At 60.7% G+C, this 27979-nt stretch overlaps 1 protein-coding gene across 1 annotated transcript; it reads right to left on the bottom strand.

Annotated features, from left to right (window-relative positions):
• Positions 1–2349: 2349 nt before the first annotated feature.
• LOC138847612 (uncharacterized) lies at positions 2350–23604 on the bottom strand. Its single transcript, XM_070066841.1, has 3 exons — positions 23518–23604; positions 3681–5573; positions 2350–2723 (listed from the first exon to the last, which is right to left on the bottom strand). The coding sequence occupies exons 1-2, from the start codon at positions 23602–23604 to the stop codon at positions 4647–4649; spliced, it is 1014 nt and encodes a 337-aa protein (XP_069922942.1). The 3' UTR covers positions 2350–2723; positions 3681–4646.
• Positions 23605–27979: the final 4375 nt, after the last annotated feature.

Genomic DNA, 27979 nt, shown 5'->3' with positions numbered 1-27979 from the left:
ACACCCGGATCTGGGACTGCTGGCCACGCCTACCCAGCTCTGAGGTCTTTGTCCCAGCCTCTGGTGCCGCGAGGACACTGGGCGGGCGGAGACCCCCCTGGCTCTGCCTTGCGGATGCCTCTGGGACAGCTCCTGCCCCTACCCTGAGCCCCGAGGCCCCCAGGCTCCCTTATCTGGTGTGAGCGGGGTGCAGAGCCGGCTGACATAGAACCTGCTCAGATCAGGGGCCCAGGGCCTGGTGACACGCAGTGCCCACGGAAACCTCAGGTCAGATGCTGCCACACACCCAGGTCACGATGCCAGAACCCGTGGTGGTGACAGAGACAAGGGGGCAATCAGGGCCCCGTGGCCTGCCTGGACGCCGAGCAGGTGGCCTGCGGTGGGGCATGGGTTCTGGGTCACTGGGCTCGTGGAGACCCGGCCCACACCTGGAGCTGTCTCTGAGCCCTGATGACGCAGGGACTTGGAAGGTACCAAGCCTCAAGGCTCCTTCCCGGTGTGGGGGGCAGCAGAGTGCTGGCGCAAAGCCCCCCCCCCCCCCCCGGCGGGGACGAGGAAGTAACGGGGCCGCGGCGGCTGAGTTCTTCAGCCAGAAGCAGGGTCAGCACCCAACCCCCGGCCAAGCAGCAGCTCCAGGTGCACCTGTGCCAGAACCCCAGGCCCGCTCCTGCCCCCGGGGGCCCAGCCGTTGGGCTGGGGACTCCAGGAAGCTGGGCCAGCCCAGAAGCCCAGAGTCCACGCTGGGAGCCCCATCCCGGCCCCGGCCACGCGCAGTAAGAACTCAGCAGCTTTTTTTTTTTTTTTTTTTTTTTAAGATTCATTCATTTATTTATTTGAAAGGCAGAGTTACAGAGAGGCAGAGGCAGGAGAAAGGTCTTCCACCCACTGGTGCATTCCCCAAATGCCTGTGACTGCCGGAGCTGGGCCAGACTGAAGCCAGGAGCTTCCTCCAGGTCTCCCATGCTGGTGCAGGGACCTAAGCCCTTGGGCCATCCTCCACTGCTTTCCCAGGCCCAGCAGGGAGCTGGATCGGAAGTGGAGCAGCCGGGACTGGAACTGGCACCCACATGGGATGCTGGCGTGGCAGGCAAAGGCTCAACCTACTACACCACAGCGCCGGCCCCATCATTACTTCTTCTTTTAAAGTCATTGATTTATTTATTTGAAAGGCAGAGTCACAGAGAGTTACAGCCGCCACCTGCAGTGCTGCCATCCCAAATGGACACTGGTTCCAGTCCCACTGCTCCACTTCGAATCCAGCTCCCTGCTGTGGCCTGGGAAGGCAGTGGAAGATGGCCCAAGTCCTTGGGCCCCTGCACCCATGTGGGAGACCTGGAAGAAGCTCCTGGCTCCTGGCTTCGGATCGGCACAGCTCCAGCTGTTGAGGCCAATTGGGGAGTGAACCAGCGGATGGAAGACCTCTCTCTCTCTCTCTCTCTCTCTCTCTCTCTCTGCCTCTCTCTCTCTACCTCTCTCCATAACTCTGAGTTTCAAATAAATACAATAAATCTTTTTTAAAAAAGAAAGCAGACGCGAGTCATGGACTTGGGCCCCTTGTCTTTTTCGGCGCGGGCGTTGGCGGTGACGCAGCCCCTCCTGCCTCATCCAGATGCAGCTCTGCCCTGTTCTCACGTCCACTGGGCCCCGCTTCTCTCGGTGTCCTTCACCCACGTACTCGAGGCTTCTTCGAGCTTCCGCTCTCGAGCCCTAGTTCAATCCCCTGGTGGCTGGGACACACGTTTCGTATCAGCTCAGTCTCCCGAAACTCATCTGCAGCTGTCTCGTGGCCTAGCACGTGGCCTGTCGTGGAGAATGTTCCGGGTTGTTCCAGACAGAACTCGATCCCTCAGGGCTCGGCGCAGGGCAGCCGATTTCCCGGAGACGAGGGCTGCTCGGGGAAGGCGTATTTCAGAAAGCTGGGGTCTCGGGAGAGGGTGACCTCTGGACCCCACGCGTGCTGGCGGCAGGGCCGGGGAGCCGCAGGTGGAGGTGAGTCCTGTTGATGACGAGGCCGGTTTCCAGGCTGCGCTCTGGTTGGTCCTGAGCCGGGTGCGAGGTCTGCCATTCCAAGCCCTGTCCTTTCTGTACGCTCCTGAACACCCCGCGCAACCATCACTGTTCACAGGGGCCACAGGACCGGCCTTGGTCCTTGTTGGCTAGCACACGAACAGGGAGCCAAGACCGCTTCACTATGGCTCCACGCTGGGCTTTGAGATGTGCACCACTAAGCTCGCTCGGCCGAGAGCTTCAGCGCCCGCATCCTCGCTGCTGTCCTGTCCCGTGGTCCTGCCCGTCATCCAGAGTGACCGACTGGAGTCCTCACTATTACTAATGACTTAACTGCTTCAATTCTTTTTTTTTTTTTTTTTTTTTTTTTTTTTTTTTTTTTTTTTTTTTTTGCTGTATGTGTTTGGAGCTCTGTTGCTGGGTATGTATGTGTTTATAATTGTATATTCCCGATGATGTGAATTTTTATTGTTATAAAATGTGCCTCTTTGGTAATAGATTTTGGCAAGGAGCCTATCTTGTCCAACATTGGAACAGCCGACATAGCCCTTACCAGCGTGGCGCGCACGGCCCGCTCTGTCCCGCGCTTCTCCATCTGTGGGGTCTCTCACAACGGCATCTTCTTCCTTCTGTCTCCCTCCAGTTCAGTAATCTCAGCCTCTGGGAGTCAGCCCAGCCTGCAGGTAATGTGCTTCGTCTTAGCGCTGGATTTCCACCTGCCGGATTTATTTTTTTTTAAAGATTTATTTATTTATTTGGAAGTCAGAGTTACACAGAGAGAGGAGAGGCTGAGAGAGACAGAGAGAAAGGTCTTCCATCCGCTGGTTCACTCCCCAGATGGCCACAACGGCAGGAGCTGCGCCGATCTGAAGTCAGGAGCCAGGAGCTTCTTCCAGGTCTCCCACATGGGTGCAGGGGCCCAAGGACTATGGACCATCTTCCACTGCCTTCCCAGGCCACAGCAGAGAGCTGGATTGGAAGTGGAGCAGCCGGGACTAGAACCGACACCCATATGGGTTGCTGGCACCATAAGTGGAGGATTAACCCACTGCACCACGGCGCCGGCCCCTTGGGCCATCTTCTGCTGCTTTCCCAGGCCGGGAGCAGGAAGTTGGGTTGGAAGTGGAGCAGCCGGGACTTGAACCGGCGCCTTCCTGAGTTTTTACGATTAAGTTTCTGTATGAGTGTTACAAAGTGCCTCATTTACAGCATCCCCTTAGTGCGCTGGCCTGGCGCCTGGATTCGGGAAGAACTGACTCGCTGTGCGGCTAAGATTCCCCTGGAAACAGGAATTTTCTAACCATTTATTCGCAGGTCTCAGCAGCGCGAGGACTTCGCACTGAACATTTTCCGGAAGTGTAGTTCAGAGAAAGTCGCACACAGCCTGCGGCTTGGGGACACCCAGATCCCCAAGCAAAGCGCCCCGCCCCCACCGCGCCCGAAAGCAGCACCCTCGCCGGGGCGGGCCGATTTGTGGGCCTCGCGCCGCCCCGGGAGCGGGCGCCCGCGCGCGCCCAGCGCCTGGCTCCCTGCGCCGGCCGCACGCGGCGCTTCCGAGCCCTTCGCCGCCGCGCAGCGACGCCCTGGGCGAGTTTCCGCAGCGGTCCGCGGGCGCTGCTCGCGCGGCTCCGAGGTCGCGCCGCCCACGCCAGCCCAGCCCCTGCCCCACTCACCCGCGCGCCGCGGCGCTTTCTCCCCGGGCTCACAACGCAGCCGGCTGAAATCATGAGAATGTTGCCTTCTTGACCCCGCTGTTACATTTTCGGCTTCGTTCTCTGTGGTGGCTCTGCCGGATAACGCCGCAAAGCAAGCAGAGTGTCAGCGCCGGGTTTCTCTGTGCGAACCCGAGGCAGAGGTGCAGGTGCCACCGCGCCCCGCCGGGCAGTCCCGGGCAGCAGTGGGCTTATCTGGACTTGGAGAGCTGACTGGGGTGTGTGTGTGTGTGTGTGTGTGTGTGTCCTAGACTCTCGGCCTTGGGGGAGGGGCTGGGCTCTGGGGATTGGGTCTCTGAGGGGTGGGAGGGAAATGGCTCAGACCCCAAAGCATGAGGCAGAGGTTCCAGACAAGGCATAGGGCGCGAGGACGTCCCGTCCCTCCAGCCCGGAAGCCACAGCCTGGGGCCGGCACGTCTGGGCTGCACATCCTACCGAGAGGGGGTGCAGAGCTGTGATTTGTGGCCCCCGTCACTTCCAAGTGCTCTTGGATTGGCTGTGCCACTTGAGGTCAAGGAACAGAGCTTCAGATATTTTTATTATTACTATTTATTTATTTTAAAGATTATTTATTTGGGAGGCAGAATTAGAGAGAGAGACAAAGAGAGAGACAGAGACAGAGAGACAGAGAGAGAGACAGAGAGAGACAGAGAGAGAGAGACAGAGAGAGAGAGGATCTTCTATTTGGGGCTCACTCCCCAATTGGCTACAACAGCCAGGGCTGGGACAGGAGCCAGAAGCTTCTTGGGTGCAGAGGGCCGGGCGCTCGGGCCATCTCTGCCGCTTTCTCAGGTTTTTAGCAGAGTTGGATCAGGAGAGGAGCGGCTGGGACACAAACTGGTGCCCATATCTGGTGCCTGGATGCTAGTGCTGCAGGCAGAGGCTTAGCCTACCATGCAACAGTGCTGGCACCATTGGGCTCAGATCTTACGCTGGCAGCACACGGGCACACAGCAGCTGGACTGGGAGCAGCAGGGTTTGCAGCAGCTGGACTTGCAGCAGCTGGACTGGGAGCAGCAGGGTTTGCAGCAGCTGGACTGGCAGCAGCAGGGTTTGCAGCAGCTGGACTGGCAGCAGCCACAGGAGCCACAGCTGGAGGAGCAGGCGGGCACACAGCAGCACACGGGCTTGCAGCAGCACACGGGCACACAGCAGCTGGACTGGGAGCAGCAGGGTTTGCAACAGCTGGATTGGCAACAGCAGGGTTTGCAGCAGCTGGACTGACAGCAGCCACAGGAGCCACAGCCCCCCTTGGAACAGCCACAGGAGCCACAGCCTCCCTTGGAGCCCCCACAGGAGCCACAGCCTCCCTTGGAGCCCCCACAGGAGCCACAGCCCCCCTTGGAGCAGCCACAGGAGCCACAGCCCCCACAGGAGCCCCCACAGGAGCCACAGCCCCCCTTGGAGCCCCCACAGGAGCCACAGCCCCCCTTGGAGCAGCCACAGGAGCCACAGCCTCCCTTGGAGCCCCCACAGGAGCCACAGCCACCCTTGGAGCCCCCACAGGAGCCACAGCCCCCCTTGGAGCCCCCACAGGAGCCACAGCCCCCACAGGAGCCCCCACAGGAGCCACAGCCCCCCTTGGAGCCCCCACAGGAGCCACAGCCCCCCTTGGAGCCCCCACAGGAGCCACAGCCCCCACAGGAGCCACAGCTGGAGGAGCAGGCGGGCACACAGCAGCACACGGGCTTGCAGCAGCACACGGGCACACAGCAGCTGGAGCCGCAGCCCCCACAGCTGGAGCCGCAGCCCCCGGAACAGCCAGAGCAGCCCATGGTTCTGGAGGTGGAGTGGAGTGGTCGGAGGAGCAGGTGCAGAGGGAGGTGTCTGTGTGGAGCCTCCTGGGCCGGGGCCCTTTATATGTCAGCCCAGGTCAGGAAAGAGGCTGGGCTATGGTCGCTTCCTGGTTCCTGTTTGGGCCACCTTCCAGGGGGAAATGGTGCCTATTTTTAGGAATTCACTCGTGAACACATTACTATTTTTGTTGTGTTTTGCATTTTTCCGGCACCTCACTTCTGTCCTCTGGGTGGGACTGTACTGTTTCTACTTTTGCAGTGGTGACCAAAACAGAGCATGGGGCTCCTGGTCATCAGCCCAGCCGAAGGCTGACCCTTCTGGGGTCCCTGAACGCCCCCAGGTATAGGCTGGCCCGAGGGGTGGGGGTGGGGACGGGAGCAGAGCTGTGTAGCCGGAAGCAGAGGGGAAGGGGTGGGCGTGGAGCCCCTTCCTCTGTAGCTCAGGTGGGAGGAGCTGGAGGAGTCGGCTCACCCTGGCCCCGCGGTGCGTCTGCCGTTCTGTGCTGGAGCCTGGAGGCGGCGCTGGGCCCTGTGACTCAGGCTGCGATGGCCCCAAGGTACAGCCGCCACTGTGACAGGAGCCGCAGCGTCGTTCGCCGGGGACCCCGACCCTGGTGGGGACGGTCAGCGTGGGCCAGGGTGGGGCGGGGTCTCCTGTGTTGGGAGTTCTGGGAGGTGGGTGTTTGGTGCGGTCCTGAGAATGCACAGCCTGTGTGGGAGTGCCTGCGTCCCCACTCTCTGGTTCTGATCCAGCTCTGGGCTCGTGTGCACCTGGGAGGGAGCAGATGCCGGCCCCAGTACCTGAGCCCCTGCCGCCTACATGGGAGACCCGGATGGAGCTCCAGGCTCCTGCCTTTGGCCTGGCCCAGCCCTGGTTCCTCCAGCCATTTGGAGAGTGAACCAGCAGATACAAGATCTCTCTCTCTCTCTCTCTCTCTTTTTCCTCGGGGACAGCGCCGTAGCTCACTTGGTTAATCCTCCGCCTGCAGCGCCAGCATCCCATATGGGCGCCGGGTTCTAGTCCCGGTTGCTCCTCTTTCAGTCCAGCTCTCTGCTGTGGCCCGGGAGTGCCATCCTGGGAGGATGGCCCAGGTCCTTGGGCCCTGCACCCGCATGGGAGACCAGGGGGAGCACCTGGCTCCTGGCTTCGGATCGGCGCAGCGCCAGCTGTAGCAGCCATTTGGGGGTGAACCAACGGAAGGAAGACCTTTCTCTCTGTCTCTCTCTCTCACTGTCTAACTCTGCCTGTAAACAAACAAACAAAAAAGATCTCTCTCTCTGTCTCTCAAACGAAATGGAAAGAAACACGTAAACGTTGAGCACAAGGAGCGCTGGCTCCGTGGACTCTGTTCTGGGAACAGCCGAGGGTCCGTGGCTCTCCTGGGGAGGTTGGACCAGCTGATGCCCACAGCCCAGCAGCGTTGGGAGCCTGCCTCCCACCCCCACCCTGATCCGCACACATCCACCCCTTCATTGGCTCACAACAGCGGCCTCGGCGGCCGTTTGGCACCTGCTCAGGGCTGCCCCGCCCCTGCGTTTGGAATCCCAGCACGGCTGCCGGTTCTGCAGGGAGGAGCGAGGAGGCAGCTCTGCGCGCTGGGGCTCCCAGAGTTCCCGATTCACAGTCCAGGAGGAAGGGTCGTCCTCTGTGGATCCAGGGGCCAGTGGGTCCTAGGGACAGACCCACCCCGGCTGCTGGGCCCCTGTGGACCTGTGGACCCTGCCTCTGCAGGATGCCATCTTCCACTGCTTTCCCAGGGCGTCAGCAGGGAGCTGGAAGGGAAGTGGAGCAGCCGGGACTCGAACCGGCGCCCGTATGGGATGTCGGCACTGCAGGCAGAGGCCCAGTCCACCACGGCACAGCCTCACCCCCTCCTTGCCCCTACCCCGTGAACTTTTTGATGATGCTCATATTTACACATTTTCGTCAATAAAAAACCAAGTCCAAAAGTAGGTGCACGCAGTCCTGCCTCCCCTCCCCCAGCCCCCGGGGGGCGCTCGTGTGCCCCCGACTCTGCAGGGCCGCCTGAGCCGAGCTCTTCGAGTGCAGGGCTTTGTTGCTGGAGTCCAGCTGCTTCCATTTGGCTCCCACCCAACATAAGGGTTCCCTTATGTTGCCGCGCATATCCGGAGCTGGTGGTGTTGGCGGCCGAATGCTGTCCCACCGTGAGGGTGGGACGGTGCTTCTGACTCACATTTGGCGCCTGGAGGAATTGGCAACACATCTGTGAAGGCAGCCGTGGGGAACTGGGCCCCTCACCAGCACACGGGGCCCTGACTGCTCCACACGTCGCCACCACTCGTGGGTCTCTGGTGACAGACGCCTGGGTGGGTGTGTGCTGGGAGTGTCCTGGGGTCTTGATTTGCGTTTCCCTGATGATGCACTGTCTCTCGTGCTTCTGTTTGCATATGTCCTCCGGAGAAACCTTGTTAAGGTGTTTTTTTTTTTTTTTTTTTTCAATGAGAGAGAGAGAGAGAGAGAAAGGTCTTCCTTCTGTTGGTTCACCCCCCAAATGGCCGCTACGACCGGCGCTGCACCGATCTGAAGCCAGGAGCCAGGTACTTCCTCCTGGTCTCCCATGCGGGTGTAGGGCCCAAGGACCTGGGCCATCCTCCACTGCCCTCCCGGGCCACAGCAGAGAGCTGGACTGGAAGAGGAGCAACTGGGACAGAATCCGGCGCCCTGACTGGGACTAGAACCCGGGGTGCCAGCGCCGCAGGCGGAGGATTAAGTTTTTAAAGATTATTTATTGGGCCGGCGCTGTGGCATAGCAGGTAAAGCTACCACCTGTGGTACTAGTGTCCCATATCGGTGCCAGTTGGTGTCTTGGCTGTTCCATTTCTGTTCCAGCTCCCTGCTAATGTAGCTGGGAAAACAGTAGAAGATGGCTCGAGTCCTTGGGCCCCTGCACCCATGTGGGAGACCCCAAAGAAACTCCTGGCTCCTGGCTTCAGACCAGTCCAGCTCTGGCTATTGTAGCCACTTGGGGAATGAGTCAGCAGATGGAAGATCTCCCTGCTCCCCGTCGTTCTACCTGTCAAATAATAAGTCTTTTAACAATCATTTATGTATTTAACAGGCAGAGTGACAGAGAGGGAAAGACAGAGAAGGAGAGAATCATCTATAACTGGTTCACTCCCTCATCCCTAAATGGTCGCCTCAGCGAGGGCGCACCAGGCTGAAGCCAGGAGCTAAGAACTGCAGCCCGGTCTCCCACGTGGGTGGCAGCGACCCACATACTTAAGCCACTTCTGCTGCCTTCCCAGGCCTTTGCTGTTTTTTTTTTTTTTTTTTTTTAAGATTTATTTATTTGATTGAAAGGCAGAAATACAGAGAGAAGGAGAGAGACAGAGGGAAAAGAGAAGAGAGTAGAAGAGAGGGAGAGAGAGAGAGAGAGAGGGAGAGAGAGAGAGAGAGAGAGAGATATCCACCATCTGCTGGTTCACTCCCCAGGCTGCAATGGCCGAGTATGGGCCAGGTTGAAGCCAGGAGCCAGGAGCTTCCTCTGGGTCTCCCACGTGGGTGCAGGGGCCCAAGGACTTGGGCATCCTCCACTGCTTTCCCAGGTGCATTATAGTGAGCTGGACCGTAAGTGGAGCAGCTGGGATTTGAACCGCCCCTGTATGGGATGCTGGTGTCACAGGCAGTGCCTTAACCTGCTGTGCCACAGCTCCGGCCCGCACTGGCCCCACTGTGAACTTTCTGAATAGTCCTTGTATGTACGCTTGGAGCCTCGTGTGTAGGGGCAGTGGAGAAAGAGAGAGGAGGGAGAGGTGGGAAGAGAGAGGGAGAGGTGGGAAGAGAGAGGGAGAGGTGGGAAGAGAGAGAAGGGAGAGGTGGGAAGAGAGAAGGGAGAGGTGGGAAGAGAGAGGAGGGAGAGGTGGGAAGAGAGAAGGGAGAGGTGGGAAGAGAGAGGAGGGAGAGGTGGGAAGAGAGAGGAGGGAGAGGTGGGAAGAGAGAGGGAGAGGTGGGAAGAGAGAGGGAGAGGTGGGAAGAGAGAGGGAGAGGTGGGAAGAGAGAGAAGGGAGAGGTGAGAAGAGAGGAGGGAGAGGTGAGAAGAGAGAGGAGGGAGAGGTGGGAAGAGAGAGAAGGGAGAGGTGGGAAGAGAGGAGGGAGAGGTGAGAAGAGAGAGGGAGAGGTGGGAAGAGAGAGGAGGGAGAGGTGGGAAGAGAGAGAAGGGAGAGGTGGGAAGAGAGAGAAGGGAGAGGTGGGAAGAGAGAGGAGGGAGAGGTGGGAAGAGAGAGGAGGGAGAGGTGGGAAGAGAGAGGAGGGAGAGGTGGGAAGAGAGAGAAGGGAGAGGTGGGAAGAGAGAGAAGGGAGAGGTGGGAAGAGAGAGGAATGTCGCTTCAGAACCCGGGGCGCGTGGCCCCCGCCACCTTTCAGGTGTGAGCACGGATCTGGCTCGTTTGGAATTCGGGCCGGCAGCTGGTGGGCCAGGGCCCCCACACCGTGGCCACCACTCTGCCCACCTCTGTGTCAGTCTCAGCAGGAAGGCCCAGAGCAGCCCTGCGACGTAGGTCGGGCTGCACACGGTGGCCCCTGGCCAGCCCCTGCCCCCAGCCCGGGAGGTGCCTGCACCACATCGCGGGTGCCAGCCACCTGGCCCTACCTGGCTCAGCTGGTGCCACCCACGCTGCTGTCCTGGGGGTCACGAAGGCTCCTTTTCCACGCTCTGTCTCTCAGCCAGGAGGTGCCAGGCCCGGCCCTTGCCCCAGGAGGAGGGATTAAAAGCGGCTTCGGAGGAGGGAGCGAGAAGCGTCTCGCGGGCGTCTGGGGAACCCGCCACCCTAATTAGCGTGATGATCTCTGCAATTAGTGGCTTCAGAGGGAGACACCGCGCCCACGAGTGCGCTGCCTTCACACGCGCCGCGACCTGCAGCTCTGTGGGCAAGGCTTCTGCAGCCGTCACCCCGAGAGGCCCCAGGCTGGTTTCACCTTCCCCTCCTGCCTGCCCAGGCTCCAGGGAATTCGCCCTCCTCCTCCTCTTCCTGGGAGAGCTCCTGTATGAAGGGAGTGCTTCCTCCAGAAGTGTTCCTTGGAATTAGCCAGGGACGCGCCTGGATGTGCAGGGGTAGTTGTTGCAAGGCTCCACGTGAGCAATCCCATTTCTCTCCTGATTATGGGCGCACTTGGGCTCCCATTTCTTTATTTTTAAATTTTATTTTATTTATTTGAAAGGCAGAATTACAGAGAGAGAGAGAGAGAGGGAGAGAGACAGAGAGATCTCCCATCCACTGGCTCACTCCCTAAATGGTTGCAACAACCAGAGCTGGGCCAGGCTGGAGCCAGGAGCCAGCAGTTTCCTCCGGGTCTCCCATGTGGGTGCAGGGCCCAAGCACTTGGGCATCCTCCACTGCCTTCCCAGGGCATTAGCAGAGAGCTGGGTAGGAAGAGGAGCAGCCGGGACTCGAACCGGTGCCCATATGGATGCCGGCACCGCAGGCAGAGGCTTTACCCGCTATGCCACAGCACTGCCCCCCCGCCCCGCGTCTTAAGTTTTGCGCCAAACGCCCGCCCCTTGCAGCAGGTGCTGGAAGTCTGTTGCGGTGTCCCAGCCTTTAGGCCGCTTCGTGCTCCAGCTGATGTCTTCCTGCACCCCTGATGCCCCCTGAGCACCCACCCCCACCCCCAGACTCTCTTCCTCCCCAAGGACCCCCAGCCCGTCTCACACGCCCCTCCCTGTGCATGTGCGAGTCTGCTGGGGCTGCCACGGCACAGTGTCCCTGTCCTGGCGGCTGCAGGCCCAGACCCAGCTGTGTGGGGCCGGCTGCTCCCGGGCTGGTGGACAGCGGTTCCGCCCTGTGCCCTTTGGTGGTCGTCCCTCTGTGTGTGTCCTGCCTCTTCTCGGATGGACGCTGGTCCTACTGGACTGGGACCCTCTAGTGAGTTCATTTTAACTCAGTCATCTGGCCAAAGGCTTGTCTCCCAGTGCAGCTGCCAGCCGAGGGCCTGGGGTCAGGATGCAAGCAGGTGAATTTCAGGAGCATGGCTCAGCCCGTGGCATTCCACTTCCTCCTCTCTCTTCCCTGGGGACCCCCTCCCTGCCTTGACTCTTCTTACCCCCCACCTCCCTGGCCCTGGCATTTGCCACCTCGTGCCTGTCCCCAGTGACCCCCCGTGGGTCCAGGAACCCTTTGTTGAAGGAACAAATGAGGGGCCAACAGGTGCCGATTGGATGTGGTTTGGGGGGGGGGCACAAAAAGTGGAAGAAGTTCAAGTTCAAGGGCGAGAAGAACCTGCCAGGATGAGCTTCACAGGGGAAGGGCGTGTTGGTGTTGGTGTGTGTTGGGGGCGTGGTTTGATCTTTGACCTGCGAGGGCAGAGACCCGGGTGGGTTGGGGCCATGTACAGCCCCCTGGACAGGGAGTCCAAGAGGGCGGAGAGCGGGGGGTTGGCTGGGGTCAGGATGAGGAGCAGCTCCTGGCTGGGAGAGGCCAGGGCCGAGTCCCGGAGTGGGCAGGGTGGGGGGCAGTGATGGAGGGATGAGGGGGCTGGGGCCTTTCTCAGTGTGTTCCTGGGGCAGCTGAGGGGGCGTCTGACTGGCAGTGGCTGTGTCCTTCAAGGTGCAGGCTCCTGGAGCCCCGGGGGCCTCAGGCCCAGTGAGGCACCTGGCCCTTAGGGGGAACACGTCCAAGCCTGGGGTCTACGTTGGTCCATTGGCTGGGAGGGAGGGAGGCTTCCCAGGCACCAGCCCTGTGTGGCTCTCCCAGGCACAAGGTCAGGTTCTCTGACAGTCTTTATCAGAGATGGGCAGCTTCGGGGGCTGCGGGGACCTCTCCTCCTCTCCACGCCCAGCTCAAATGCCTGAGGCTCATGTGGCTGCCCCAGCGAGCCCCGCCCCACCAGCTGCACAGGGCAGACCCTGGGCGACAGCCCCCCCACCCCCACCTTGGCTGCCGCTCTTAATCAGGTCCTCAGCCGGCACTGCTGGCTCCACCCACGGCAGCACTTCAGGGGGAAGCAGAGAAAGCAACATCTTTTTTTTTTTTTTTTAAGATTTATTTATTTAATCGACAGAGTAACAGAGTGGAAAGGAGGGGAAGGGAGAGAGAGAGAGAGAGAGAGAGAGAGAGAGAGAGACAGAGAGAGAGGTCTTCCATATGCTGGTTCATTCCCCAGTGGCTGGAGATGGGCCAGGCTGAAGCCAGGAGCCAGGAGCTTCTTCCAGGTCTCCCATGGAGGTGCAGGGGCCCAAGAACTTGGGCCTTCCTCCACTGATTTCTCAGGCCATTAGCAAGGAGCTGGATTGGAAGTGGAGCAGCTGGGACTCAAACCGGAAACATATGGGGTGCTGGCTTTGCAGGCGGCAGCTTTACCTACTGTGCCACAGCACCAGCCCAGAAATCTACATCTGTGATTCCAGTGGATGCCCACAGGACACGCCTCACTCAGGACCTCTGCATCCCTCAGTGTGAGGAATGGTCGGACTCTGAGTGGGTGGCATGAAGCCTCCGGAAGACTGAGATAGGAATATCAGATCTTGCACTGGCAGCACACGGGCACACAGCAGCTGGACTGGGAGCAGCAGGGTTTGCAACAGCTGGACTGGCAACAGCTGGACTGGGAGCAGCAGGGTTTGCAACAGCTGGACTTGCAACAGCTGGACTGGGAGCAGCAGGGTTTGCAACAGCAAGTCTGGCAACAGCCACAGGAGCCACAGCTGGAGGAACAGGCGGGCACACAGCAGCACACGGGCTTACAGCAGCAGGACTGGCAACAGCAGGGTTTGCAACAACTGGACTGGCAACAGCAGGGCTGGCAACAGCTGGACTGGCAGCAGCCACAGGAGCCACAGCTCCCCTTGGAGCCCCCACAGGAGCCACAGCCCCCCTTGGAGCCCCCACAGGAGCCACAGCCCCCCTTGGAGCCCCCACAGGAGCCACAGCCCCCCTTGGAGCCCCCACAGGAGCCACAGCCCCCCTTGGAGCCCCCACAGGAGCCACAGCCCCCCTTGGAGCCCCCACAGGAGCCACAGCCCCCCTTGGAGCCCCCACAGGAGCCACAGCCCCCCTTGCTGCCCCCGCAGGAGCCACAGCTGGAGGAGCAGGCGGGCACACAGCAGCACACGGGCTTGCAGCAGCACACGGGCACACAGCAGCTGGAGCCGCAGCCCCCACAGCTGGAGCCGCAGCCCCCGGAACAGCCAGAGCAGCCCATGGTTCTGGAGGTGGAGGGGAGTGGTCGCAGGAGCAGGTGCAGAAGGAGGTGTCTGTGTGGTGCCTCCCCCTGCTGGCCCTTTATATGCCTGCCCCTTGCTCCTGAGAGACACAGGCCCCCTTCCTGGTGTCTATTTTTGTATGTTCCCCAGGGAATTGCGTGTCATTTAAATAACAAAAACACTGCGTTACCTTGTGTCATTCTTCCTATTAAACATTGTTTCCCTCCCTAAGGCATCATGGTGCATCCCCTCCCAGCTGTGGGGTCCCGGTGAGTGCACAGCCCCTAGGTTTTACATTTTTTTAAAAAAAGGATTCCTTTATTTGAAAGAGAGAGTGGAGGGAGGGAGAGAGACCCATCAATCTTCCACCTGCTCGTTCACTCCCCAGGTGGCCTTAACACCAGGCCTAGGCCAGGCAAATGCAGGACTCAGAACTCCCTCAGGGTTTGCCGTGTGGGAGGCAGGGCCCCAAGGCTGCTTCCCAGGGCCGTGAGCAGGGAGTGGGTGGGGCGGGGTGGGGCTCTGTCTCTGGCACTCTGACCTGGACCAGGAGTCCCGGGTGGCTGCTCTGCACCCTGCGCCTCAGGCCGGCCCCTCCCCGGGTGTACGTGAATTCTGAGCGCTCAGCGTCTCTCAGGCTAAAGTTCCAGTGAGGTGACCAGGGCGACGTCCCCGTGATGTGGACGCTGGGTCAGAGAGGACCCTGGGCTGGCGGGGGATGGGGACGGCCTGTGAGGTGGGGGCTGGCCAAGGGGGAATGGGGCTGGCTGAGGGAGGGTGGGAAAGGCTGGAGGGGGATGGGGTTGGCCCATGGGTGGGGGCGGCCTGAGGGTCCCAGGATCCCTTTGCCCCGAGGCTGGGCTCGGTGATGGCCTCAAGACCCTGTGAATTTAAAATAAGACTGGGAGACTGAAGCTTCAGAAGGGGGCTAGAATCCAGCCGCGGAGGGTGGAGGAGGGCAGCGCTGGGCCGGGAGACGGGGGAGGGCGGTGGAGGCTCAGCCCCGCTGGTCCTCCTGAGACCCGGGCCCAAGGGGAGGCGGCAGGGGAGGGTGAGATCGCTCGGGCCGGGCTCCTGGTGGTCACCTCCGTGTTCCACGCCACCGGCCAGCAGCAAACAGCAAGGAAAACACAGACCCAGGCCCCGTGAGCCAGGGCGCACTGGGTCAAATCACAGATTCGTGTGTCCACGAGAGAACCCTAGAAGCTTCCAGAGAGAAAGGCAGAGGCCGTGCGCAAGAACAGCCGTGCGCGGGCATCGGCTTGCTCGGGGTCGGCGGTGCCAACAGCCGGAAGAAAGCAGAAGGATCATCCGGTCTGGGAAACCCGCCCAGCGCAGAGCCACGGCCCAGGGGAGGGTCTTCAGGTTCCGTGGGCACTGAGATGCTCTACTCTACCCGATGTCTAAAGGGGGCACCCGCCGGCCCCTCCCTCAGGAAGTCACTAAGGATGCGTTCCCCACAGACAAGGGATCCGCAAAACACAGCAGGGCGACCCGCTGACCGCCGTGGATGTGGACAGGGCTCTGTGGATCTGGCGGGGGGCAACTGGAGGAGTGGGCGGAGGACCCACAGGGAGCTCTCCAAGGGAGAAGCGGGTGAGGGGCACCTGCCCGAGCGGTGGCGGACACTGGGGCCAGCTACGAGGTGGGTCAGGAGGAGCTCCAGGGACTGTGCCGGGGGTGGGTGGCTTGCGGGTCGGCAGGTGGGATAAGCAAACCCAGGGCCTCCCCTGGTGATGCCCGGACCCCAGAGGGGGCGAGGGCAGAGAGCCATCACTCTCCACACGATGGCTGATAGAAGCGGAGAGCTGAGAGGGACTCGCGGCTGTGCCGCTGAAGTACAGGAAGGGCAGGGCAGGGCAGGGCTGGGGTGGGGGCGGCAGCGGTGGCGGCTTGGGCCAGCGAGTTCTGCGGCTGTGCTCACTGACTGTTCCTGGCAGGACGCAGGTGCAGGGGAGGGGGAGCAGGGAGCCAGGGAACATGGCAGAGGGCCTGCAGGTGGCTAGGATTGGGGAGCTGGGTCCACGAGACACCCCAACACCTCCCAGACTCACAAGAATGTCCCCATAGCAGCCGAGCACAGAGCAGACAGACAGGCAGGCAGACGGAGAGAACACTCGGGAGTTAGCACTGAGCCGGCCCTGGCTGAACAGCAGCCGACGCTGCACCTGTCCAGGGAGCAGAGACCACAGCAGAGGGGCAATCATGCTACAGGCATAGCCTCTATTTTTAAGTAAAGGACACACAGAACGTGCCAAGAACGTGACGTAAACACACACGAGGAAGTGGCAGATGCCAGGGCCAGGAGCAGGCTGGGAAATAAAAGCTCCGGGAGAGCAGCCTCCACAGACCCCTCCCTCCTCACCTGCTCCTCCGACCACTCCTCCTCCACCTGCACTCACCTCCAGAACCATGGGCTGCTCTGGCTGTTCCGGGGGCTGCGGCTCCAGCTGTGGGGGCTGCGGCTCCAGCTGCTGTGTGCCCGTGTGCTGCTGCAAGCCCGTGTGCTGCTGTGTGCCCGCCTGCTCCTCCAGCTGTGGCTCCAGTGCCTGCTGCCAGTCCAGCTGTTGCAAACCCTGCTGCTCCCAGTCCAGCTGTGGCCAGTCCAGCTGTGGCCAGTCCAGCTGTTGCAAACCCTGCTGCTGTCAGTCCAGCTGTTGCCAGTCCAGCTGCTGCAAACCCTGCTGCTCCCAGTCCAGCTGTGGCCAGTCCAGCTGTTGCAAACCCTGCTGCTCCCAGTCCAGCTGTGGCCAGTCCAGCTGTTGCAAACCCTGCTGCTCCCAGTCCAGCTGCTGCAAGTCCAGCTGTTGCAAACCCTGCTGCTCCCAGTCCAGCTGCTGTGTGCCCGTGTGCTGCTGCAAGCCCGTGTGCTGCTGTGTGCCCGCCTGCTCCTCCAGCTGTGGCTCCTGTGGGGGCTGTGGCTCCTGTGGGGGCAGCCAGGGCAGCTGTGGCTCCTGTGGGGGCAGCCAGGGCAGCTGTGGCTCCAGCTGCTGTGTGCCCGTGTGCTGCTGCAAGCCCGTGTGCTGCTGTGTGCCCGCCTGCTCCTGCTCCAGCTGTGGCTGCTCCTAGTCCGGCTGCCGGCAGCCCTGCTGCCCCCAGTGCCGTGGTCGGAGCCCCGTGGCTCCAGTGCAGATGGGAGGAGCTGGCACTGAGCTCGGATCAGACCTGCGACCTCACTCCCCACACAGTGACAGGAACTGTGTCCCCACCCCTGACCCCCTCCCCCCGGGTCTTCAGGCCCCAGCTGAGGGCAGCAGAGTCTCCCGACCGAGGGGCATCCAGGGCTCTCACCGTGGACTCGCGGCCTCTCCTGTTCTCAGTGAGCGATGCCTCTCATCAACTCCATGGCCTCTCAGGGCCCCACCCTGAAGGCAGCCTCCCTGTGGTTCCCCATGCACCCCGAAACCAGGGAAGTCCTGGGCCTGTGGCAGTCAGTGCTGCCCCAGCCTGGGATACTTCTGTAGCCTGAAGTCACCTTGGAACAGGAACAGGCCAGGTCTAGGGCAGCCCCTTGCCCAGTAGGGACCTGTGCTCTCTGATGCTGTCTGTTGAACACGAGCTGTCCCCAGGGTCCTTCAATAAACTCGCTCCCCACACTGCTGCTGTCTCGCGCTGGTCTCATTGTCCTCTGAGTCCTGGAGTCCCCGAGCCTCTGTGCCTCCCTCTGCCCCCGAGGCTCCTGTCCTCGCTCACCCCAGTGCCTCCTCTGACCATCAGCGCCTGCACCAGCACCTGGACTTCTGCCACACGGCCAGCTGTTGGGGGCTAGGCCAGCTGGACCCACACTCTCTGCCTCGGGGATCTCAGGCCTGGGGGATCCTGCACACCCAGGTCACAGAGGGACACAGGAGCAGGGCCAGGGCGGGGGCGGGGCTGGAGAGGCAGGGAGCGGGCAGCGGCTCCTCCTGGGAACTGAGACGCTCCCTGGGTGCTGAGCCCGGGGCTTGGGCTGAGCAGAGGGAGGTGCCAGATGCAGCCCGGAGGCCTGCGAGCTTGGAGCAGGGAAGTGTCGTGAGGGTGAGGAGCAGGACATGATGCAGGGACGTGCGCACCGTGTGGTCGTGGCCACGGGAGATGCTGGGCACCTCACAAGGGAGAGATGCGCTAAGGGTTGAGAAAGCTGCCTGGGAGCTCCGTGTGGGTGGAGGTGACACGGCCCTGCATCATGGAGGCCTTGGGTAGGCCATTAGATCATCTGCCGACGGCACTGAGAACATATAACAGCAGGTTGGGGCCAGCTTTGTGGCACGTGGGTTAAAGCCCTGGTCTGAAGCGCCAGCATCTGATATGGCACCGGTTCCCTTCTCCTCTTCCAATCCAGCTCCCTTCCGATGGCCTGGGAAACAGTGTGAAATGGCCGAAGTCCTTGGGCCCCTGCACCTGCATTGGAGACCTGGAAAATCTCCTGGTTGCTGGCTTCGGATTGGCACAGTTTTGGCCATTGTGGCCATCTGGGGAGTGAACCAGTGGATGGAAGACTTCTTTCTCTTTCTCTCTCTCTCTCTCTCTCTCTGTGTACCTGTCTCTGTAACTCTGTCTTTAAAAATTAAAATAAATATTTGAAAAAGGGAAAAATAGCATAAGGTGGAGGATTTTCCAGTTCTCTATGGGAACAAGGGAAATAGGGGAGACACCTGGTGCACACACATGATACACACACTGTATGCACACAGTATACACACAGCACACACACGTCATACACACACTATACACACAAGGCACACACACATCATACACACACTGTACACACGCTATGCCCTTCCTGTGTGCATCCGTCAGTACACAGTACATCACACAGCATACATGCCACACACACATGGAGCACACACTGCACACACGACACACAGTATTGGCACATGCGCTGTACAGAGACACACAGAGCTCACACACAGTCTCCACGTTACATCCTCACACACTCCACATGCGAGAGTGCGCACGCCATACACATGCACACGGTGCACACGCCACACCCACTCCACACACGTACATGACTACCCTTCACGCACAGGCATACATATCATATACACAGCCAAGTGCACACACCGTCACATACTCCATCAGGTGCACACCACGCACACAAAACGCTTTCATGGAAACGGCATGAAGAGCCTCTGTGTGTATGCGTGAGGGATTCTGGGAGCAGCGAGCAGACCACGTGGGCAGGTGCATCACGGCGCCACCGAGGCTGCGGAACGAAGACTGCCCGTGTAGCCGTGGGCGCTGGGAGGGCTGGCGGTGGCCCCGAGCACCGCCCACTCCCAGTCCTGGCTCAGCTGCGGGGCCGGGCCAGGCTGAGCCCTGTGTGTGAGCTTGTTCTGGGCAAGGCGCCCGCCCACAGCAGCGGGAGGGCACGGGTGGCCAGGGGACCACACGGGGCATCCCGGGAGTCCTGAGAAGGGGCAGAGGCACGGGCAGAGCCGCAGGAGGGCCTCGGCCAGGGCGCTGCAGAGCGGGGCCACCGCAGTGGACGGAGGCGAAGCACCAGCTCTGCCCTGCAGCTCCGAGGAGGGCGGCGCGGCTGCCCCGGCTGGAGATGCCCGGGATGCAGGACTCAGTCGTGTACTTCCGGGACACCCGCCACCACGCCGTGGTCATGGCCAAGGCAGCCGAGGAGGGGCAGCTTCCAACACCCCTGCGCGGGTCCCTGAGCAAAGCTCCTGCAACTCGTGGCCGTGGCCTCGCACGGAGGCAGACGGCGAGGCTGGAGGCCTGGGAGGTCTTTACAGAAAAAGCCCACGTGGCCTCAAGGCAGGGTCGGTGCAGACGTGGACGCGACAGGCTTGGCCAGGAGACCGGGACAGAAAGGCTGTTATTAGAGCCCGGGTACCCTGGTCAGACCATCAGGGCACCCCCGTGGCTTGGACGGGAGGACCAGAGACAGGATGGCCTGGGAGACGCTACAGGCAGGCCCCGGCCCAGACCCCGCAGCCGTGGCCGCCAGCTTCAGGGCAGGAGGGAGAGATGGCGCCGAGCTGGGCCCAGGGCCTCTGAGGCCCCCGGGTGTGGCTGCGGGAGCGCCCGGCTGTGTGGAGCCCTCGAGGCCTGGCTGCCCCCTGGCTCCCCGAGCTCTCCCCAGGGAGGACGCCCTTGCGCCCTCCCACCGTGTGCTGGCACGCAGGAACTCAGCTTCTGGTTCCAGACTCACGGGGGAGGGACGGCTCCAGGCGGTGACGTCCAGAGTCCCACCTGGGCGAGGGCAGAGGATTTAGACCACGGCCTGGGGCAGGTGCGGGGTGAGGTCAGAATCGGGGCTGCCATGGCTGACAGGGGACGGTGCTGGGGGTGGGGTGAAGGGTTTTGCCTGTGGGACAGAAGTGGGCGTTCCGGGGGTGGGAGCAGCCCAGGTGACCCCGCCAGAACCCGGGTCCACGTGGAACCCCCAGTGTCTGTGAACAATGCTTTAGTGCAAAGGGGAGAATGTTAACTTACAGTGAGAGAATCTTAAGAAACACAGTGATATAGTTTTTTTTAAATAAATGATGTATTTATTGTGAAAGTCAGAGTTACAGAGAGAGGCTCCGAGAGAGAGATCTGCCTTCTGCTGGTTCAACTCCAGATGGCCCCAGGGCACAGGACTGGGCCATGCAGAAGCCAGGGCCTGGACCTTCATCGGGGCCTCCTATGTGGGCGATGGGGGCCCATGGACTTGGGCATCTTCCAGTGTGATTCCCAGGCACATGAGCAGGGAGCTGGACAGGAACTGAGCAGCCTGGACTGGAACCATCACCACGTGGGTGCCAGCCTTGTGGGTGGTGGCAGTGTCCCCTAAGCCACAGGCCGGTCCCAGGTTTAAAGGTTGAGATGTGGTTACCTGGGTAACCTGGTGGCCGTCATGTCACTCAGTGTCCTTCTCAGAGAGTTGAGGACACCTCACACAGGAGAGGAGGAGGCAGGGGGAGTAGAAGCAGAGCTGGCAATGGTGTGACAGGCGTGGTCCCCGATCCGGTGAGCAGGCCTTCTGCCCCCTGACCGCAGGCCCGTCCCCTCCTGCACGGGGAGACGACACATTTCTCTCAGCAGAGCCACCCGGGGTCAGGATGTGGTACAGACCCGGCACACAGCAGGAGATCCTGGGTCCAGACCAGGCGCTGGCCTGGGTGACAGCACCCGGCGGGTGCTCCTAGTCCGACAGCGCTTGTCCCCCTGTGCTCCTGTGGCTGCCGGGACCCCAGGCTGTGGGAGGATGGATAGAGCACCCCTGGACCCCGGTCCTGCACCCATGAACTGTGTTCTGTTTGACTTTCAGCTACTTGAACTGCGACCCCGGGGCCGAGGGAGACCTCGAGGGCAGCACAGAACGGACCCTCCAGGCCCTCAGGTCTAGGCAGCAGCTCAGGAGGGGAAGCAGGCGAGGACCTCCCGTGCAGACCCTGCCGGGCGCCCAGGAGGCTGCGCAGCCACACAGGCGGGGACTCTGGACTCTCCCTGCCCAGGCAGTGCCGCGGGGCCTCCTGCGCCCTGGGAGCTCCTCTGCCTCTGCTGCTTGCTTCTGGCGCAGGACTTTCTCGTTCCTGCTGCCTCTTTATTCATCTGAAAGGCACACAGACAGACACACAGACAGACGTCTGCCGTCCGCTGACTCCCTGCCCACATCCAGGGCTGGGCCCGGCCTAACCAGGAAGCAGCAATGAATGCAGCCTCCGTGTGGGGGCAGGAGCCCAGGGCTGCGCCGTCACCCACGCAGAGTGGCCGGAGCGGATTGGAAGCTGAGCTGGCACTCGGACGGTTCTGACACGGGGTGCAGGGTCCACAGTGAGGATTTTTTTGTCTCAAGATTTATTTTATTTCATTGAAAGACAGAGTTACAGAGAGAGGTGGAAACAGAGAGAGAGGTCTTCCATCTGCTGGTTCACTCCCAGGTGGCCGCAGCGGCCAGAGCTGCACCGATCCGAAGCCAGGAGCCAGGAGCTTCTTCCAGGACTTGCACATGGGTACAGGGGCCCAAGGACTTGGGTCATCCTCCACTGCTTTACCACGCCACAGCAGAGAGCTGGATCAGAAGAGGAGCAGCTGGGGGGAGGACCGGCACCAATATGGGAAGCCGGCACTTCAGGCCAGGGATTTTATCCCCTGCACCACAGCACCGGCCCCCCAGTGCAGTCTTAACAGCTGTGCCACAGCCGACCCTTTGACTCACTGAATTTCCAACCCCGTCCTTGCTGGCCTCAGTTTCTATACTCGCCACAGGGCCAGATCTGTGTCTCTGGTGCAGTGCTGGTCCTGATAGCGGGTCCGGGGAGCAGCTGCCCATATGGCCAGTGCCCAGGAGCTGGTTAGAGGAGGGACAGGAAGGGAGGGTAGTGGGGGTGAGGGAGGAGAGGAGCTTAGGGGGCAGGGGGAGGCACAGAGGCTCGGGAACTCCAGGACTCAGAGGACAATGAGACCAGCGCGAGACAGCAGCAGTGTGGGGAGCGAGTTTATTGAAGGACCCTGGGGGACAGCTCGTGTTCAACAGACAGCATCAGAGAGCACAGGTCCCTACTGGGCAAGGGGCTGCCCTAGACCTGGCCTGTTCCTGTTCCAAGGTGACTTCAGGCTACAGAAGTATCCCAGGCTGGGGCAGCACTGACTGCCATAGGCCCAGGCCTTCCCTGGGTGTCGGGGTACAGGGGGAACCACAGGGAGGCTGCAGGGTGGGGCCCTGAGAGGCCCTGGAGTTGATGAGAGGCATCGCTCACAGAGAAGAGGAGAAGCTGCGAGTCCACGCTGAGAGCCCTGGATGCCCCTCGGTCGGGAGACTCTGCTGCCCTCAGCTGGGGCCTGAAGACCCGGGGGGAGGGGGTCAGGGATGGGGACACAGCTCCTGTCAGTGTGGGGAGTGAGGACGCAGGGCTGATCTGAGCTCAGTGCCAGCTCCTCCCATCTGCACTGGAGCCACGGGGCTCCAACCACGGCACTGGGGGCAACAGGGCTGGCGGCAGCCGAACTAGGAGCAGCCACAGCTGGAGCAGGAGCAGGCGGGCACACAGCAGCACACGGGCTTGCAGCAGCACACGGGCACACAGCAGCTGGAGCCACAGCTGCCCTGGCTGCCCCCACAGGAGCCACAGCTGCCCTGGCTGCCCCCACAGGAGCCACAGCCCCCACAGGAGCCACAGCTGGAGGAGCAGGCCGGCACACAGCAGCACACGGGCTTGCAGCAGCACACGGGCACACAGCAGCTGGACTGGGAGCAGCAGGGTTTGCAACAGCTGGACTTGCAGCAGCTGGACTGGGAGCAGCAGGGTTTGCAACAGCTGGACTGGCCACAGCTGGACTGGGAGCAGCAGGGTTTGCAACAGCTGGACTGGCCACAGCTGGACTGCGAGCAGCAGGGTTTGCAACAGCTGGACTGGCAGCAGGCACTGGAGCCACAGCTGGAGGAGCAGGCGGGCACACAGCAGCACACGGGCTTGCAGCAGCACACGGGCACACAGCAGCTGGAGCCGCAGCCCCCACAGCTGGAGCCGCAGCCCCCGGAACAGCCAGAGCAGCCCATGGTTCTGGAGGTGGAGGGGAGTGGTCGCAGGAGCAGGTGCAGAGGGAGGTGTCTGTGTGGCGCCTCCCCCTGCTGGGCCCTTTATATGCCTGCCCCTTGCTCCTGAGAGGCACTGGCCACCTTCCTGGTGTCTATTTTTGTATGTTCCCCAGGGAATTGCGTGTCATTTAAAATAATAGAAACACTGCCTGTCCCGTGACATTCTTCCTATTAAACATTGTTTCCCTCCCTAAGTTGTCATGGTGCATCCCCTCCCAGCTGTGGGGTCCCGGTGAGAGCCCAGCCTTGAGGTTTCTTGGTGAGTCCAGAGGTTCCCCCCTCCCTGGTGCTCTAATGCAGGGACCAGTGTTTCCTCCTTGCCATACCGTAAGAGTCCTGCCCTGGTGGGCGGGGCCAGAGGTGGGCGTGGGCCCCACCCAGTACTCCCCAGACTCAGCTCTGGAGGTGGGCATGGGGACAACTCTGGCCTCTACGTCCTCACTCTCTCCGTGTCTTTGGCTTTGGAGGTCCGAGTCCCTGCAGAAGTCCTTGCTCTGATGCCCCAGCCTCTCTGCTCCTCTCCCCGTTGTGCCCGCCGCTTCCACCGCCTACACAAGGAGCTGCGGGTCTCAGGGCGCTGCCCGTGCTGTGTGTGCTGAGACCGCCACGTGGACCAACCTCCCAGAGTCAGAGAGCACACAGGACCCGACTCCAGGGACGGCGCGGACATCAGTTACGCTGAAACTGTTACAAGGAGATGTTGCAGTTTGTGTAAAGAGGGATTTTACCATTTCTGATGGAGACCATTTCCAGGTGGTTAATAACATGTTAATACACACTTTCAAAATCCTCATGGTAGTAACAGAACATCAACTTCGATCTTGGGTCAGTGTAACTTTGCATTAACACTCAACCTTCAGAAAACTCTGCAAACAATATTGAAAATCGTAACTTTCCTTAAGGATTAATTACTCTCACACTTAGTGTGATTTGCTCACACCTTTCTAAAGTTAAACTCAGGGCCTGCATTGAGGCGCAGGGGTTAACACCCTGGCCCCAAGTGTTGGCATCCCACATGGCCACTGGTTCGAGTTCGGCTGCTCTTCTTCCAATCCAGCTCTCTGCTATGGCTGAGAAACCAGTAGAAGATGGCCCATGACCTTGTGCCCCTGCACCCGCCAGGGAAACCCGGAAGATGCTGCTGGCTCCTGGCTTCGGATTAGCGCAGCTCAGGCTGTTGCAGCCTACTGGGGAGTGAACCAGTGGATGGAGACCTCTCTCTCTCTCTCTCTCTCTCTCTCTCTCTCTCTCTCTCATTTTCTGTTTCTGCCTCTCTCTGTAACTCTGTCTTTCAAATAAATAAAATAAATCTTTAAAAAAAAGAAAGTGAAAGGTAAACCCTGGCTCCTGTCACGTCGTCTTGAGTTGCCATGGTTGCACAGCCTGTGAGCACACACGTTCAGGAGCCCAATAGTCGTCCTTACAGCAGTGAAGGTGCTAAGGGCACACACGTTCCCTTTGCGCAGGTGTACTTAGCAATGACGCTGGATGACGTAAGACCCTGAGATACGCATGAGTACCACGCCGTCATCTGGATGAGCTTAAGGTCAAAATGACACCTCCATGTTCTAAGTAATGGCCAAGGACAAACCCACCTGGACAGCACACACAGACACTAGTGCATGTTGGCAGCTTTGGAAAGACCTTCATGCTTGAAGGAAACACGTTTGGACACATCACCAAGGACACAGGCGAACCGAGCGAACCCAGCGGACCCACGGGCGGCAGGACTCACCCACTCGGGAAGCTGCTTGCCGGGCTTCCTGTCAGCACCACAAAGGCTGCACACACAGTGCTTGCTCTCATCCCTGTAAGCCCACTCTGTCTGGACAGCAGCCTGAACACAGCACAGCTCCCACATGGGTCAAGCCTTGAAATGCACGCTCCGTAACCTGAATCCACTCAGACAGCTGTGGTGTAGCAAATTCAAAGTCTCGTCCTTTGAGGGTTCCTGGGATCCGACGGGGAACCTCAAAGTGGGAGACGTGGTTCGGAGTCCGTAGTTCATCCTGAGCACTTGAAGCAGGCTGCGGCCAGGTCTGATCAGAGGGAAGGGAACCTCTCACGCATGAGAAACAGAGATCACACAGACACCTTGTTTTTTCACGATTTATTTTATTTAGGTGAAGACAGAGTAACAGAGAGAGAGGTAGATAAAGAGAGACAGAGAGAAATAAGGAGAAGTCTCCACCCGCTGGTGCACTCCCCAGTGGCCTGCAACAGCTAGAGTTGCGAGTTTCCGAAGTCAGGAGCCAGGAGCTTCTTCAGGGTCTCCCATGTGGGTGCCAGAGGCCCAGACACGTGGGCCATCTTAAGCGCTTTGCCATGTGAAAGCAGAGAACTGAGACAGGGAGTCCTGGGCGGGGTCAACCCTGCACCATTGGCCCCACCCACAAGGCAGCATTCTCAGGGCATAGCAAGGAGGAAACACTGGTCCCCGCATTAGAGTCCCAGGCAAGGGGAAACCTCTAGACTCAGCCAGAAACCTCAAGGCTAGGCGATCACCGGGAACCCACAGCTGGAGGGCGCTGCACCATGACGCCTTAGGGAAGGAAACAATGTTTAATAGGAAGAATGTCACAGGGAAACGCAGTGTTTTTGTTATTTTAAATGACACGCAATTCCCTGGGGAACATACAAAAATAGACACCAGGAAGGTGGCCTGTGCCTCTCAGGAGCAAGGGGCAGGCTTATAAAGGGCCCAGCAGGGGGAGGAGCCACACAGACACCTCCCTCTGCACCTGCTCCTGCGACCACTCCCCTCCACCTCCAGAACCATGGGCTGCTCTGGCTGTTCCGGGGGCTGCGGCTCCAGCTGTGGGGGCTGCGGCTCCAGCTGCTGTGTGCCCGTGTGCTGCTGCAAGCCCGTGTGCTGCTGTGTGCCCGCCTGCTCCTCCAGCTGTGGCTCCAGTGCCTGCTGCCAGTCCAGCTGCTGCAAACCCTGCTGCTCCCAGTCCAGCTGTTGCAAGCCCTGCTGCTGCCAGTCCAGCTGCTGCAAACCCTGCTGCTCCCAGTCCAGCTGCTGCAAGTCCAGCTGTTGCAAACCCTGCTGCTCCCAGTCCAGCTGTGGCCAGTCCAGCTGTTGCAAACCCTGCTGCTCCCAGTCCAGCTGCTGTGTGCCCGTGTGCTGCTGCAAGCCCGTGTGCTGCTGTGTGCCCGCCTGCTCCTCCAGCTGTGGCTCCTGTGGGGGCTGTGGCTCCTGTGGGGGCAGCCAGGGCAGCTGTGGCTCCTGTGGGGGCAGCCAGGGCAGCTGTGGCTCCAGCTGCTGTGTGCCCGTGTGCTGCTGCAAGCCCGTGTGCTGCTGTGTGCCCGCCTGCTCCTGCTCCAGCTGTGGCTGCTCCTAGTCCGGCTTCTGCCAGCCCTGCTGCCCCCAGTGCCGTGGTCGGAGCCCCGTGGCTCCAGTGCAGATGGGAGGAGCTGGCACTGAGTTCAGATCAGCCCTGCGACCTCACTCCCCACACTGACAGGAGCTGCGTCCCAACCCTACCCCATCCCCCGGGCCTTCAGTTCCCAGCTGAGGGCAGCAGAGTCTCCTGACCGAGGGGCGTCCAGGGCTCTCACCGTGGACTCGCGGCCTCTCCTGTTCTCAGTGATCGATGCCTCTCATCAACTCCATGGCCTCTCAGGGCCCCACCCTGCAGCCTCCCTGTGGTTACCCTGCAATCCGACACCCAAGCAGATCGATGGGCTGGAGACAGATGTTACCTCCTACACCCCAGGCTGAGACACTCTTGAGACAGAAGTCTCCTTGACCACTCAACAGGCCAGGTCTAGGGCACCCTTTGGCCCAGTGGGGACCTGTGCTCTCTGATGCTGTCTGTTGAACACGAGCTGTCCCTCAGGGTCCTTCAATAAACTCGCTCCCCACACTGCTGCTGTCTCGCGCTGGTCTCATTGTCCTCTGAGTCCTGGAGTCCCCGAGCCTCTGTGCCTCCCCCTGCCCCCGAGGCTCCTGTCCTCCCTCACACCCCACTGCCCTCTCTTCCTCTCCCTCCTCTAACCAGCACCTGGGCACCCGCCACATAGCCAGCTGCTCCCCAGACCCGCTAGCAGGACCAGCACTGCACCTGCTACAAGGATCTGGCCCTGTGGCGAGTATAGAAACTGAGGCCAGCAAGGAGGGGGTTGGAAATTCAGTGAGTCAAAGGGTCAGCTGTGGCACAGCTGTTAAGGCTGCACTGGGGGGGCCGGTGCTGTGGTGCAGGGGATAAAAGCCCTGGCCTGAAGTGCTGGCATCCCTTATTGGCGCCGGTTCTTGTCCCGGCTGCTCCTCTTCTGATATATCTCTCTGCTGTGGCGTGGGAAAGCAGTTTAGGATGCCCCAAGTGCTTGGGCCCCTGTACCCACGTGCAATACCCGGAAGAAGCTCCTGGCTCCTGGCTTCTGATCGGTGCAGCTCTGGCCGTTGCGGCCACCTGGGAGTGAAACAGCAGGTGGAAGACCTCTCTCTGTCTCCATCTCTCTCTCTAACTCTGTCTTTCAAGGAAATAAAATAAATCTTGAGACAAAAAAATCCTCACTGTGGACCCTGCACCCCGTGTCAGAGCCGTCCGAGTGCCAGCTCAGCTTCCAATCCGCTCCGGCCACTCTGCGTGGGTGACGGCGCAGCCCTGGGCTCCTGCCCCCACACGGAGGCTGCATTCATTGCTGCTTCCTGGTTAGGCCGGGCCCAGCCCTGGATGTGGGCAGGGAGTCAGCGGACGGCAGACGTCTGTGTGTCTGTCTGTGTGCCTTTCAGATGAATAAAGAGGCAGCAGGAACGAGAAAGTGCTGCGCCAGAAGCAAGCA

This window comes from Oryctolagus cuniculus, chromosome 1 (assembly GCF_964237555.1).
Source record: "Oryctolagus cuniculus chromosome 1, mOryCun1.1, whole genome shotgun sequence".
Lineage (NCBI taxonomy): Eukaryota > Metazoa > Chordata > Mammalia > Lagomorpha > Leporidae > Oryctolagus > Oryctolagus cuniculus.
This window is presented reverse-complemented; position numbering and strand designations above follow the sequence as displayed.